Source organism: Myzus persicae, unplaced genomic scaffold (genome assembly GCF_001856785.1).
Source record: "Myzus persicae strain clone G006 unplaced genomic scaffold, MPER_G0061.0, whole genome shotgun sequence".
In the NCBI taxonomy this organism is placed as follows: Eukaryota; Metazoa; Arthropoda; class Insecta; order Hemiptera; family Aphididae; genus Myzus; species Myzus persicae.
In genome coordinates, this window is record NW_019104127.1 from 22,087 (window position 1) to 37,859 (window position 15,773).

At 29.4% G+C, this 15,773-nt stretch overlaps 3 protein-coding genes across 3 annotated transcripts; 2 read left to right on the forward strand and 1 right to left on the reverse strand.

The window, feature by feature from the left end:
* Nucleotides 1-435: 435 nt before the first annotated feature.
* LOC111039025 (BRCA1-associated protein) lies at nucleotides 436-6,457 on the reverse strand. The gene is made up of 10 exons (XM_022322304.1): nucleotides 6,030-6,457; nucleotides 5,276-5,576; nucleotides 4,280-4,472; nucleotides 3,949-4,217; nucleotides 3,736-3,879; nucleotides 3,527-3,674; nucleotides 3,327-3,452; nucleotides 2,206-2,382; nucleotides 1,258-1,413; nucleotides 436-1,119 (listed from the first exon to the last, which is right to left on the reverse strand). The coding sequence occupies exons 1-10, from the start codon at nucleotides 6,118-6,120 to the stop codon at nucleotides 949-951; spliced, it is 1,776 nt and encodes a 591-aa protein (XP_022177996.1). The 5' UTR covers nucleotides 6,121-6,457; the 3' UTR covers nucleotides 436-948.
* Nucleotides 6,458-7,394: 937 nt separating this feature from the next.
* LOC111039030 lies at nucleotides 7,395-9,467 on the forward strand. Its single transcript, XM_022322308.1, has 2 exons — nucleotides 7,395-8,040; nucleotides 9,366-9,467. The coding sequence occupies exons 1-2, from the start codon at nucleotides 7,465-7,467 to the stop codon at nucleotides 9,411-9,413; spliced, it is 624 nt and encodes a 207-aa protein (XP_022178000.1). The 5' UTR covers nucleotides 7,395-7,464; the 3' UTR covers nucleotides 9,414-9,467.
* A 3,168-nt stretch (nucleotides 9,468-12,635) lies between these two features.
* On the forward strand, nucleotides 12,636-15,576 carry LOC111039033. Its single transcript, XM_022322311.1, has 6 exons — nucleotides 12,636-13,044; nucleotides 13,353-13,506; nucleotides 14,409-14,597; nucleotides 14,949-15,074; nucleotides 15,182-15,295; nucleotides 15,385-15,576. The coding sequence occupies exons 1-6, from the start codon at nucleotides 12,986-12,988 to the stop codon at nucleotides 15,448-15,450; spliced, it is 708 nt and encodes a 235-aa protein (XP_022178003.1). The 5' UTR covers nucleotides 12,636-12,985; the 3' UTR covers nucleotides 15,451-15,576.
* The last annotated feature ends 197 nt before the right edge of the window (nucleotides 15,577-15,773 follow it).

Here is a 15,773-nt window from a genome sequence, read left to right on the forward strand (position 1 = left end):
TATCCCGTACTAGTAAAATGTTTATAAAGAAAACGGTGAACAATGGTCAACTAAGGTGTGAATGTGTGATAACTCTCTCATTTTTGATATATCCGGCCTAATTGTGTCAACCAGTCGTCCTGTCAATACACACAACACATGACAAACGATTTATGCATAAGTAATATAATAATTAAAATCAGCAAACAAAAGCCGGTCGTAAAAAAGTCCGATAAAACAAGTACAGTGAAAATAAGTGAAATTAATTAAAATCCACAAATTATGTTATGTTAAAATTGCAGGATAAATTAGAAATGATTAAGTAAACAAATTGATAGGAGGAATATGAATATTTTAAATGACTAATGACTCAATAATGAATATATAATTTTTAATATAATAATAATAATTTTAATAATTGTATTCATTGTATTGTTATTTGTAATCATTTATCAATAAAGAGTAATTTTTAAGTTTAAATTGCAAGGAAATTGCTTTAATACAGTCATATGTAATCCGAAAGATATAATATTATGCATGTGCAGTGGCACTTACACTACTAGTGCAATGGAAAATAATATTACAAATTATAATACATATAAAATAGATGCACTTGAATATGCCTACTTGAGTATAATGCATTAAATTATACATTTTATAGAGGTTATCTGTTTAGTTCTATATTGCAACACACAACATGCACATGATCTTGTTATGCTGTATTATTTTAGCTGCTGTATTAAAAAATAAAAACAAAGAACATGATAATATTTTATCTGTACAAATTACATATTAAACAATACCAACACCACATTTAGAAGATATGAATATTGTCAATTACAATTTACAACAGTCGTCTATTATTCTATTTGAATAACAAGTATTTCCCTCAAACAATGAAACCAAATTATTACACTGATATAATTTTATATAATAATATAAATTCAATATAAAATTATGATTATTTTTTTATCTGTGTTTTTTGTTTTTTGGAGTCTTGTTTTGACCCGATGAACTTTGTTGCTCCACTATCACAGAACCATTTACAATGTCTTCCCGGTCTACACTTTTGTCAATTGTATTTTGAGCTTCTAAGAAAAACATGAGATCACGAACTTGCTCTTTCAATTCACCAATTTCCTAAAAAATAAACAATTCAAAAGATATGTTTAGTAATTACTTTTTAACATCTTAAGCTCAACAATAGTTTTAAAATGACAAATATCTTCATTTTTAAACATATAACAGAAATTTAAATTTTAAACACAAACTGTTTACTTGATCTTTAGTAGTTTTGTAATCGCTAAAATCTTTTTCCAAGTTTGAAAATTTGATATGCCATTCATTTTGATTTGTCTGTAATGCTGAGTTAATTTGACATTCTTCGTCCAACTTGGTTTTTGTTTGGTCTAGTTTGATTGATAAATTATGAACCTAAATAACCACAACAATAATAGTTATTATTAAATCATCATCTTTATATTTTAAATTCTGAGGGAGCAATTAATGTATTGATATGCTTATGTTTTTTTTTGTGTCTGTCATACATTTTAAGGACAGTAAAAATACTTCATTTTCTTCTTAGATATCTTTTCTAGTAGGAAAGTGAATTTAGTTGGTACTTCGTTGGGTCAAAATTATGAAATATTTAGAAGTTTACAAAAGCATAGGAAAAAAAACAAGAAAAAACTAGATTTTTAGGCAAAATCTATTTGAAGTAAAATGTGTGTAACCTTACAAGTATTTCATACTGTAACAAAAAAATTAATAAACAGTTATATTTTAAATTCAAATTTTGACGAAATTAGATATTTAAGAAAAGAATAACAACTATAGTTATTTTGTACTTGAAACTTTTAAAGTATATTATTCGTTATTATATTTTAAATACACAGTAACATTTTCGACTAAAACTAATTTTATCTTTTTAATTACTTAGTTAATACATTAATAGTAATATGAAATATATAATTAATATTATAGGCTGACCAACCGACTTTGCTCAGAATCATTTTTGAATTTAAATTTAACACATCCATTACACTGTCATGTACTAAGCCAACCGACATCTAACACACAGCAGAGTGGAACCCACTTTCCCACCTTTTTATTTTTTTATTTATGTTCAATAACATAATGTCAATAGTTATCTAGGCTAAATAAATTACATTTAAAGAATACATTTTTATATCATTTTTCACTATTTAAATTAAAATATCAAAATACTTTTTTTTCCAAAAGATTTTTTTCTTTTGTGATTGTGTTAACACGTTCTAAGAGCTTTTTGTTTTCTTCAATTTTTCGTTCTAGTATGTTACTGTCCTTAGAAGAACTACTGACTATTTTCTGTAATTTGTCATTATCTTCAAGTGCAGCTTTAGCCTCAGCTTTTACATTGTTTATCTAAATAAATTATAAAATATCAAATTTAATTAAAATAAGATATTTACTATTAAGAATTAAACATGTAAGCTACAATACATAAGAAATTATTTTAATTTTTTATTCTATACTCTCTCATTTAAGAAAACCTTTAAACAGCAACTTTATTTTTGTCCAGTCCAAATAACTTAATTAAATCTGTTTATGCTAAAATTCTTTGTAAGCTTCCATTTCTGACATTCAACTGGGTAAAAAAAAATGGTTTGCAATGTTTAAAATGCAATGCAATTGTTAAAACAATAAATTATGCTCCCGAGAAAGCATGAAGCCTACCAATTGCAGTTATTCTTATACAAGACAAAGTAGCTTTTCTGTTTTTAGTACTTATTGGTTATTTTGGACTACTATTCTTATGACCCTATAACTTATAGATTATTTTAATTACCTATAACGTATTGTTAACTATAGTATAAAGAAAAATATTTTAGATTAAATTAGAAACCCCATCTGGTCTCTAGGTGCTGATAAAAAATATTGATTTTTACACTAAGATCCACCTGGGGTAGTTTATCTAGGGTTGGCAGTATTTTAATCAGGTACTATGATTGTGTTATTACCAAAGTACTCTGGTACTAATATGAAAAGGTATATTGTATAACTTGATTTACTGAAAAATCTTGATAAAGACAACTGCCTATTGATTAGAACTGAACAGCTGAGTAGAAAAAGGCAGCTGTGCAATTGGCCACAGAATAGTATAATATTACTTCTGTATTGAAATATTATTTATTTTAATCAATATTTGTAATAGCTAATTGAATTTCAAATTGTTATGTACTGGACAACAATATATGAAGAGGCTCTAAAGAGTTAAAATAGCCATTCTAGAACTCCATTATTTATATTTTAGACCAATAATTGTGATGGATTTTAAATTAAAATTATAATCATGCATAGTTATTTACTTCAATAAGTGTATTTTCTTCAAATAGTTTCATTTGACTTTCAAAATATTTCCTTTGCGATTCTAATTGAGTGGTCAACAGGTAGGTAAATTCAAGTTGTACGGATTCAATTTTTTGATCTGTATCCTACAAAATTAATGAAATATATATTTTTTGATTATGTTGTCTTGATTAATTGTTATTATGTATATAAAATGTACATCGAGTTTTCCAGGTGATCTTCCTTCTACTAATTTCCCATCTCCTTTGTTTTGGACCAAACGATGAACAAAATTATCACCAACATAATCCCATACACGATTATTTCCCAAGTTCATAGAATAACAGTGTGATGTTTCTAAATAATGACTAAAATCATTTTTTTATTAACACATCAGTTAGCAGTTACTTAGAGATTGCTAATAATTACTTATAAGCGTGGCCTTGTACATAACGCCCACATCCAACATAACCACAAATCAAACATATCCACAATGACTCAGAAGAGTGACATTCCTGACATTGGTTGTCCGGAATTGTTTCGGGCGTTTGAACATATCGACATACTGGACAACTGAAATGAGAAAATACAATTGATTTTGACTTTAAAATTCAAAAGCAAATATGAAATTGAATTTGTTACCTGGTGTCGCCCCATTTGGTCAAACAATTTCCATGAAAAGAATGATTACAGAGTATAGTTAAAATACCATCCACAGATTCATCCATACGCTCTAAACAAACAGCACACACAGGAAGTTCAGTATGTTGAGATGGAGGAGCACTAGATCCCGGTGCATCTTCTTTTATCACTTCAATTTTGGATACAAAAACCAAATTACAACAGCAATCTGGTTCCAACGAATTGAAAGGCATACCATTGAACGAATGAAAGAAATCCATTGTTGCTTCCTGTGGTATTACAACAACATGATTTAAATTGTCATTTATGACCTTAAATATGTTAGGCTTACTTGGGTTCTGAATGAAATAAGGGTCATATATTGATTAAGAGACGCAGCATCCCGAATTATCCGTATGTGATGAATGTTCTCTTGGCAGGCAGCTATGAAAGTAAGTAAGTCATGGCAGTTCATATTTGAAGGAACAGACAAAATACATATCATTTGACTACGATTACTTGCATTGTCAACTGGTGTTAATTTGCTGTAAAAAAAAATAACAAACTCGATGAATAAAACTACAGTATTATTTACAGTGCAGGCAGTGATGGCTTGATAGATTTACATAAGGTAGTGTTTTGTACATTTTATAAGATACCTATGCAGGTTGGTAAAAAAATTAATTTTGTTATAAGTACATACCAAAAATAATGTACTCAACTACTTATAGCTCTAAGCTAAAATTATTTATTACTAATTAATTATTTTATTAGGTTTTTATATAATATTATTGATGGTAGTTAACACATGAGAGAACATAGTGGTGGCAGACAGCAGTAAATGGCCAATTCATGGAGTTGCATTATCATTTCAATGATAGACGTGACAGCACGTCATGATAAAAATAAGTTCCATGCACTCAAAATGTTCTTCAAATGACCATGTTCTCCTAGTCGACCTTTTGTTACATAATTATAGCTATTATTTGTATGGTCCCCTGGAGAACAACAAATATGTGTTCGGTAAATGATTTAGGTAATCATTAATAAACACACTTGTCAACACGAAAAGTTGCAAAAACTATTTCTTTTTTAGTACTCAATTTTTATGTTACAAATTATGTGCATGATAATTGATAACCAACTATAGTTTATTTTAGAAATTAATCATTTTTCTAATAACGATAGTTCACGTGGTAGTATGTGCAATAACTCATGCCACCACTGAATGCAAGCTAGGCTTAATCTACTGTGTACATGTAATTTTACCATGAGATTTTTAAGGAAACAATCAATTACTTTGAATTATCGAGAGTCCACGGTAATTAATTAATATCTCAGTTCTTACTTTTCTTTATAAACATGTAGGACACCTTTGGTAACTTCAACAAATGGATTTCCTGAAATAAAATTGATCTGTTCTGCAGCATTTGACATGTTTTCACCATGATTTCGTTTATTTTTATTTCTTTTTTTTGATCCTTTAGAATTTAATACTTTGACATTTGGCTTTTTAAGAAATTCTAATTTTTTGGGGTTTTCTTCAATTAATGGTTCAACGGGTGCTGTACCGTCAACACGACCATATGTCTCTACTGTTAGTTCTCTGGATTTACGTTGTCCTCGGCAAGACATGATTTTTCGTTTATCTATAACAGAATACACTTAAAACAGTTAAAACCTTTAGATCCACTTTTACAAATTATTATCATTTAAGCTTAAATTATTCAGAGATCTGCGCATTATTCATCCAATCCTTGTAAACTATTTGTTAACAACTACTAGCTAAAAATAACATTAACACACTAGCTAGAGTTAACAATAGTTTATTAACTAAAAAATTGCATGCATCAATGAGGACAGGTCAACCTAGCAGCGTAATAGTTGCAAATTACCTCAACGTCACAAAAAGAATACTACTTATCTAATGCTCCATATAGACAGCAAGCAACCGGGGTTTACATCCCCAATGACATAATTATGTTAGTTATGTACACATAGAACATTTTAAATAAAACCTGTGCGGCTTAGGACGAGCAGTGTAATCAGTATTGTATACAACCACCTAAGACTACCCGTTATACATCTCTGGAAGTACCTACCCCAATTGGTAAATGTTTGCTGCTGCGCTTCGGCTGGTCGAGTATCGTTTTCAGTCAGTTCGAATCTCAGCACACAAAGAGACACAGACATTGCATAACAAACAAATTTATCACGCCCATGCGCTCGTCCCGATGAAATGTTGAACTTTAAATGATCTCGTACTTGAATAGTTGAATGAGCACTATTTATTTTCAAGTATTGATGAGTTAAGATGTACTTCGTGGCTTCATTAATCGTTCAGAAACAAGTAACAATTGTCTAAACTAGCAATCTATCCTGTGTTATAATACGGTGTGCGACGACAAGGAATAATCATTGATGTTTGTTAATTGTTATTACTAAAACCAATTTTGTTTTTTTGTTTTTCTTTGTCTCAATAATATTTCCCATCAATTCATTGCAGTCTTATCACAGAACGACAGAACAGAATCTGATGAATACCCTTATCGCCTGTTGTGTTAATCGTTATCACCATAGAATAGAATCGTTTGTCAATCAGCTGATCAATTTTGGTGACCCGACCACCAGTAAAATTTCACGTATTCTGTGGCCCACGGCTTTATATAATTATATTTAATACCTACAACGGCTACAACCTACCTATATTTAATATATTAAATACTTTATTGGTACAGTACGCTATTATACATTTACACCTATATCAATGTTGTGGCCTTACGGCAGGTGCATGTGATGTTCCAGAGAAAAACTGCCAGAATATAAATTGACAGAGTGTTTCAATCATAGACGTATAATATAATATTATACGTCTATGATTTAAATCGTCTATGGTTTAAATACAGAATTCAAAACTTCCAGAATGTAAAAGTCCCATAAAATATTGAAACAGTTATTATACCATTTTACTCGAATTTCAAACATGTTTCAATTAAAAATAAATCGAAATCTAAAGTAATCTCTATCTTAAATGATTATTGATCATCAACCGTCACACTGTCACAGTCACTTTAGAATTCGTCAAAGGATAAAGGATTTCCTATGGTTACAACAACCACAACGAGCCTTTTGTCATGGTTACTGGTATACAACTCACAACAATCGAACAAGTTACATTGTCTTCGTCAGTATACGTATACCTACATATAAATCTATACAATTATTTAAATTCAACGTAGTTATGGGATCCATCATATTATAGGTACATCATTTCTTAAAACTGATATAACGCCGTGATTTAGTGTAATAAAACTACATATAAGTAAAGATGATATGCTAATTTATGTGAAGCGATCACGATTTTGTTCAAGTTTGATAATTTAACTTTTTATACCTAGTTGTGTGTTGTGTAATAATTGTAATTTGTGTTCATTGTATTGTAATACATTCATCACAATACAATTATTTTACATTTTTTTGAGTTTGAATTATTAGATATTAAAATTGCAAGTAATTTTTTTTATACAATTACACACCATGGATACAATGTACTCAAATATAGACTTGGCTTTATTTTCAACTAAACAAAGTAAAAGCATTGAGAATAAATGCACTACAAAAATGATTCTATCAAATATTACAGATGAAACAATTTCTAGTTTCAATAAACATACATTGAAAAATAAACCAAGTATACAGTTTGAAAACACTAATAACAATTTTTGCAGTGTTATCAATTCTCCTGTGGTTGTAAATCCATCTTGTGTTTGTAAAAATAACACAATTAAAATTAAAAGTAGTTTAAACATCGACGATTATACAACAGATAATCAAATTGTTAGTAGTAAATGCATTGAAATTGATAAAGTTTTTATGAAAACAGACTACAGTAAAAATGTTCACATAAAAACAACAAATGAAAAGCAAAAAAACATATCTTTTTCAAATGAAAAGCTTTGGGAAATTAACAGGGTTAATCAAATCTTACATAACAAAATAACTAATGGAGTGAAACCTACTTATACGAGGATAAAACCTTCTACATCATTCGTCAAAGCCACATCAACAATAAATCGAGAGCGGAAAAACAAAGCCATTGTTAAGGAGAATGAAGTAAGTTTTAAACATTCGAAGATTTTGTTGAAAGAGTAAATAATTTAGTATAAAATCTTACAAATAATAAGTACTTAATTTTTTTTATTATAATATTGTCCGTTGATAATAATTTTTTTATTTTAAAATAAATGAAAAACTGTTAACTAAAATCATTTACTATTTTTTAATTCTGGTACTAGTTAGATCAGTATTTTTAGAATACTGCATTGCTTACAATCACCAAACAACACATTTTCGACAATTTCTTGTACAGACTTTTAGATATTTACAAACTTCCTTTCATTGTTTATCTTAATTTATGTTATTATTTAAGTAAAAAAAATTTTACTCTATTGATACTTGATAGACACCAATATGTACTCATCGTAAGAATCGGCCATGGTTAATATGTGTAATTCCTTATCAATGGCTGGGTAAATTGCTAACTTCACACACTTAATTCCTATCCTAGTGATGATTAAAAAAAATTGGTCATGTGGTGAAAAAATAGGTTATAAAGGATACTCTCGCGTAAATACAAAGAAAAAATATTTTGCTTGGAAATATTATAAAAATTATAAATATTATAGTTATTGTCCTGGAATACTATACTAATCTATACTAAATCTAAAAAAAAATATGAATAAAAATCTTAAATTATTTAATACATTATTGTTTTTTTTTTAGTTTATTCTTTTTATTCATAATGATTCATATTATACTATTAAACTAATTTTACTGTATTATATATTGTAATCTATGGATTAGTTAAGTATTTATAATTTATATTGTATATTAGTTTAAGGCTGGTTCTTAAATTGTCCAGTTAAATAGCAGTTAACACCAGGGCCGTATTTACAATTTTTGCGGCCTGGGCCAACCATAATTTTACGCCCCCTCCCCCAACCGAAAAATAGACCCACTTTTTAAATTTTTCTTAACACATTTTTAGCTATAATTTTTTATGGTTAAGTCATGGTTGTCTATCTACGACCGTGTTTCTGTTAAAATAATATTAATTATATTCTATGCTAGGCGCTAGCACTTATTCGTTATCGTTGCACTGTTAAGTTCACAAGGGTCGGGTCATAGAACAATTTTTTTCCAAAAAAAAAATATTTATTGATACAATACTACACCGAGTTACCGCGGGGAGCCTGGCCACCCCCTAAATAGATCAATATTTGGCCGCCTGGGGCAAATGTCCCTATTGCTTCCTCCTAAATACGGCCCTGGTTAACACTAACTGGCTGAGAACAGTTCCAGTGCCCGTTTCTTCTGTTAATTTATTTGAATAAAATAAACATTTTTACCTTAAAGCTAAAAAATTATATTTTTTTCAGATTCTAGCCAAGAAATTGAGGAATGTTAGATCAACCATCTTTAAGTAAATTGAAGTTTTTAGTCAAATGAGTACCTGATTATAATTTTGTGCACAAGAGTAAATAAAAAAATTACAGTTTATTTGTAAGATTTGTATCTATTATATGTTATATTTATCTATAAATTTTCTACCTAAATTTCGAGTTATTTATTTATTTATAAATTTCCTGGTAAATTTATCAGCACAAAAAAATATTATAGACAAATATTTTGTTCAAAATTAAATTAATAAACATTGAAATTAATTGGTTTCAAAAGATTTAAATATAATGAATACACACTGTAATAATATGAGAAAAAAATATAATTTAAAATGATTAAACTAAAATTTCATCTTTTTAGAAATATTAAAATATATCATCTATCCATAATAAATGAATTCCACACGTCTTGGGTGGTAAGTTTGATTTTGTTACACAATAGCTTTTTGTTCTAAGAATGCTAACAATTTATACAGTTCCTGCTATCATTGACTACTTGTTGAAATCAATATTTTTCTTACATATTTTTCAAAGGAATGAAATTCAAAAGCCGTGACAATATTATGATGTGCAAAAATAATTCTTGTTAAGTTACATATTTGTAATCGTTTCATATTTGAATATTTCCACTATCATTTATCCTAGATTTTGTTCCACAGTCCACATTTCATAGACTAATTAATTTAATATATTTTCATATAGTCTGTGAAACAACTATTAACTCGGGAATGTAGTCTAGTGTAACATACTCTAGTAGTAACATATACATGTTTCTTGTCAGTTGTCTCAGACTGTGAGCGAGATTTTAAGTTTGAGGTCTATTGTTATTTGTTCTGTCTGTTCAATGTCTAATGAAAAGTGGATTTATAAATATAAATAAATACAGAGTGGGGCGTGGTTACTTCCTGATTTCCAAAAACCATAACACAAAAAGTATTGGCAATATTGATTTAATTATTTTTTTCTGTGTAAGTTTCATTTTATTTGGTTCTAAAAACGACATCTCGAAGGTGGCCACCGTTCTGGTCAATGCACTCAGATAGTCGAAATTTTAAATTGTTGTCCACTTTTTTCAGCATATCTGTGCTTATGTCAGCATGGTTGTGGATTTTTTTTCTGCCCAAACTCAACATCATATTATGTACTGTAAACTGTACTGCAAATAGGGTTGCCTATACAAAACACCTTCAAAACTTGTAAGAATTCCCCTATATCCTTCTATTGATGCGGGTAGTCTGACTATAACAAATTAAGCAATGAATAATGATCAATAATGTTGTTGAAATAGAACGAAGACACAGGTTACAGTTAATGTCAATAGAACTTTTTTTTCGCTGGGTAACAAAGCTTAAAAATATAATATAAGGTTCCCCATAAGGTGTTATAATAGCAATTAAGAAATATTAATGAAAAATTATTTTTTAAAAGCATTTAAAGTTAAAATGTTGTCACAATTCATTAAAATCATCAAAATGTTGTCATTTTGTACTTAAAAATATTTAATAATTAAAATATTTTAATTTTTACAATTAATGATTGAAAACAAAATTTTTCATAAATACCGTAACCAAAGAATCTAAAAATATTCAAGAAGCTAGAGAATAATATCATAACAATTAACAGACATAAAAAATGTAATGGGTTTTTAATAAGAAATGTATTTATGTTTTTTTTTAACATTTTGTAATAAGTATATTAGTTGGGTATTTTTGATTTAATTACATTTTTTGACAGTAGAGGCAATGTCATGGACACATGGATATGTCATGACTCATGAGCAACTCTATTATGTGCACATAAGGCATAATAATTCTGTCAATTATAATAAATCCGTGTATAAAGTTGTTGAAGCAGTCATAAATAAATGTGTCACAAATTGCGACATATACAAATACAATAGACAAAATAAAGCTCTCACCAAAATCGGTATAACCATAGAACAGTGTTAGTAATACCCCAAATGCGGACTTTTCATGTTGTAATCAATTTATGAAATACCTAGACTCTAGATGACATTTTATTAAAATAAAAAACACAACAACGTGCAAGCTACTGAACTCGAGTATCTATAGAGGAAAAAAAAATTAATGGAAATGTTGTGAGTAGAATTTTGTTTCATGAAAAAAATACAAGAATTATTAAAAATCATAAAGCACGTAAATGTATGTGTTATTGCATGGGTGCAAATGTAAAAAAAGTTGCTTTTTTCTTCAGTCACTTTATCAATTATTACTCTTTTTTAAGCCAATTTTATTATCAGGTATTCAAAGAACATTTAAATATCACTGAACTGCACCCTTATTATACAGTGATAATATTTTAGCATTCAACGGAAAAGTTTATAAATGAGGTTTATATACTAAAAATCCGTGTTTCGATTTGGACACCTTAAGGAAGGTTTAGTCGTTTAAATAATATAGTAATATAATACAATACAATATATTCATATATAATATTATAATATATTTATTCTACGAAACCTTCACAACTCCCAAGCAAAGAGCCGGATAATACAGCTAGTACGTGGTTTGTTATAAATTGTTTTATATTTTTCGTACAAACATAATGTGTTCCCAGCGAGCAGCGTAGTGTATAGGGAAAATAGGTACATTAGTGCAATGTTCAATATTATCCATAATTACACTCTAACTCATCACTCAAGCATACTCCGTTCGCCGGGAGAAAGTGGTTGTGCAGTGTGCACAATTAAAAACGAGTCGTACGCCGCCGCAGCTATCCTGCAAACCCAGATGCTCGGACGATGTGTGCTGCCAGTCGGTATTCGTCTGGCGTAGTCATACATTATCATACATTTTCAATACGATGTATATTGTTTGTAAAATCTTCATCTCTTATATCCTCCTCTAACCTAACCTGCCTCTTGGTCTCTAGCCCCCTGGCTAACATCAATGATGTTGTTCTGCGACCATGTAAGTGCTGTATCACGTTGTAGCGATCAGTGCGAATTGTGTGTGACATCTATTATAACACTAAAGGTATAAATCAGAATTTTAAATAGAAAAAAAGAAAAGTGATGTTCAAGGTCTAATCAAAAATCATAATACAATATTAAATCAATAGATATTGTGTAACAATATAAGAATCATAAAATTATAATAATCAATAGGTATATGCTTTTAAATTTAAATCAGAAAAAACAAACATTGATAATATGTGGAATTTAAATTAAAATCAACATTTTTTCATTTTGATTTCAAGCCCTGCCCGTAGGTACTAGGTACATTTGGATTTCAAACATTTTATGTTTATTTAATATTTCATGAAATTTTCAAATCTAACGGTTAGTGGTTACCAGGGTAACGCGTGCGTTACCTATTATTATTATTGTAGCGATATATTATTTTAAATTACACCGTGTATGAGGTTTAAGAGAGGTTAGAGGAGGAAGATGAGGCAGGTGCAGCGCAGTGTATATTATATCGATAAGACCGGGTTCTAGTTTCTAGCAACCATCTTTTCTAAATAATAAAAATAAAACGTTCGTAGCGGTAATATAATTATCTATACCTATCTATACACACGCCGTATAAATACACCCACCTATACAGTACCACCTACACGATTTGACAAAGGATACCATGAGCAGCGGTGCAGACGACAAAATGAAAGAAGAAGACAACGAATGCCGTACAATGAGGTATTGTGATAGTCATTCTGTGTGCACGATAATCATAATGTGATAAATCGTACTTAGAATTTAGATAGGTATTGTATTCTTAATTTTTTCCGTCATTCGTTTTTAGGTAGGCATATGAGTATCAGAGTATAGTATTAATAGTATATAAATGTTCTTTTAGTAGCAAACATAGCGACCAAGGCCCATAATGACATATGCCCACATACGTGTTATATATAATATATATCATATTATATTGTACTAACTAGCCTAACTAGGTACCTACTATTATTAATATTATTTTCATTTTTTGGTCTTTGCCACCATAGACCGAAACTGAAATACTCTCTGTCGTACTGCCCGTCAATGTCTAGGCCGTTGGATTTCAGCTTAAAAGGTCCCGTGCCGATTTACATACATAAAAAACAGAAAGTTCTCACCGGTTGTTCGTACATCGAACTCAAGTTGCAAAAACACTCAAAGGTGAGTAGGTACATAGTACATTAATCATTTTTATCATCTATCAATTTTTAGGTTTTCTATAGTAATTTTTATTCATAACTACCTATGTCCTATATGATATTATAATAGTTAAGAAGCAGCCTTCAAAAACGTTGTAGTTTAAACTTTATTTACTAAATATAAGATGAAATACAATTTTTTTTAGAGGTACACCAAAACCCTAAATGATTTAGTCTAAAACCAATTTTTCTTAAAAATTCCCGTTTTCCCTTCATTAGAGTTTTGTTTTTACGGCGCTTTTGAAAATTACTAGGAATTTAGATTCACTTTCCTACCGGAGCAGATACTGAAGATGAAAATCAAAGCATTATTTAGATTACGTATCGTTAACATAGCAGAAACAAAAAAAAAATTTAATAACACATTATGGTAAAATCAATAATACATCCATTGCTCAGCTCAGAATCTAAAATAATAATTATCCATAAATTGTAAAATATTTTGTGAAAAAAAAATATTATTCATTAAGTACGACGTGCGTTCAGACCCTGTGAAATATTTATGACGTAAATTAAAAACTATTTCATAAAATATGTGAAAAAGTTTATTTATGGAAATTATTGAAAAATATCGAATTCACCAATGATTTTACCCTTGGAGTTGTGCTGGTTGGTACTGCAAAGACGGGGTGTTTAATACTTTTATAGTTAGGGAGAAAGGACGAGTATTTTATCCATCAAAAATCAAATTATTAGACAAGTTCATTTATATATAATTCAAATGCAGTTTGAACTTTAAGAATATTATCAAAGACGTAAACAATCAAAAATTTCGCATTAAAATGTTTCATTTCGATAAATATATGATTTGATGAGAACCTACGATATATATACCTACCTAATATTATATCTTTTGGACCATAGGTGGGCGAAATAACGTTCAGAAACTATTACACGGCCAGCGTGAGCGTGCTACTGTTGAGATCAAATACACTACAAGGACCTGCGATGGGATCGAGAAATTGGGAGGTGGGCATCAAAAACCGAACTCTGATGAACCAGCCGCACTGTGAGAACGGCGCCCAAGACTATTTCTCGCTGTTTTCCACCGAGGTACTGGTAAAATGATCTACAGAGTCGAGAAACGATAATTTTTTTATGGAGATCAATTATATATTGTATTATACCCGGTCAGCAGTCACCTCTGCACGACTGCACGTATGGTATTAATTTACTATAGCATGTGATGATACAATTAGTTGTTACACAGGACCGAGAGGATATAAAATGTTAGACGAGGGGTGGGTGTTTTTAAACATTTTTCGAGTACATCTTAGTTTGTAAACATTTCCACTTGTTAAGGGGAAGTAAATTTATAAACATATTTTGGGAAATTTGGATGGATTTATTACGTTTCTATATTTTTATATTTTATACTCGTATAGTCGTATATAATATGCATAGGCGTGGAACAACGTTTCAAAGCTTAAAATCATACTCAGACAACCATCACCAATGTGTAAGACATTCCACCTGGAAGAAATCAAGCTGTACGCCGACGTGCCCAGGTTTGGCCGGCCGTTTTTCGAGGTGAGTTTCTGCCACCAGAGTATAAGAATAGGTAGTAGGTAGTAGGTACTCAGGGCCCAGAGAATTGTTTGATCCAAGATTAATTTTTTTTTAATTTGTTTCTTAAGCAAAAACTACCGCCTTATCTGATCCATAACACCACGGCAGCCATTTCGTGGAGACCGAATACAAAGACCTACAATGAAACACAATTTGCACATAGACCAGACACAAACAACAAGGTAACTACTTTACATATTATGTACCTATACATAATACATACGTCAATAAATCAATATTTAAATAACATTTGATTTATGTTCTGTTAAAGACTCCATGTCTTGGTTATGTAGTTGAACAAGTGCCAAACAATTATGACAGTTCAAAAATAATGTAAGTTGAGAACCTTAGAAAAAAGATTCAAGTCATCTAACAAAATAACTATACATTATAAATACAAATTTTTGACACAAGAACAACAATAATAAAAACTTACTCTTTTCATTTTATTGCAAAAGTATTATTATGAGATAATAATGATGATTGTACATTTAAAATTATTACAGGAAAAAAATATATAACTATAAACTTATATAATATTATAATAAGAATTTCTAAGATAATGACTAAATTATTATAAGTAAAAAGAATTGTAAAATAATAAATTACGATCTTATATCATCATTAAAATATAGCTCTATTTTAGATACAAGATACATT

Bases quoted from the DNA above. Each gene is read 5' to 3' on its own strand.
- LOC111039025 (XM_022322304.1), bottom strand. From the start codon at position 6,120: ATGTCTGTGTCTCTTTGTGTGCTGAGATTCGAACTGACTGAAAACGAT. The intron at 4,473-5,275 runs GTAAGAACTGAG...TTTTTTTTACAG, and splicing joins CTACATGTTTATAAAGAAAA to CAAATTAACACCAGTTGACA. The intron at 3,880-3,948 runs GTAACAAATTCA...TTCTCATTTCAG, and splicing joins ACCAAATGGGGCGACACCAG to TTGTCCAGTATGTCGATATG.
- LOC111039030 (XM_022322308.1), top strand. From the start codon at position 7,465: ATGGATACAATGTACTCAAATATAGACTTGGCTTTATTTTCAACTAAA. The intron at 8,041-9,365 runs GTAAGTTTTAAA...TATTTTTTTCAG, and splicing joins CCATTGTTAAGGAGAATGAA to ATTCTAGCCAAGAAATTGAG.
- LOC111039033 (XM_022322311.1), top strand. From the start codon at position 12,986: ATGAGCAGCGGTGCAGACGACAAAATGAAAGAAGAAGACAACGAATGC. The intron at 15,075-15,181 runs GTGAGTTTCTGC...TTGTTTCTTAAG, and splicing joins TTGGCCGGCCGTTTTTCGAG to CAAAAACTACCGCCTTATCT. The intron at 15,296-15,384 runs GTAACTACTTTA...GTTCTGTTAAAG, and splicing joins GACCAGACACAAACAACAAG to ACTCCATGTCTTGGTTATGT.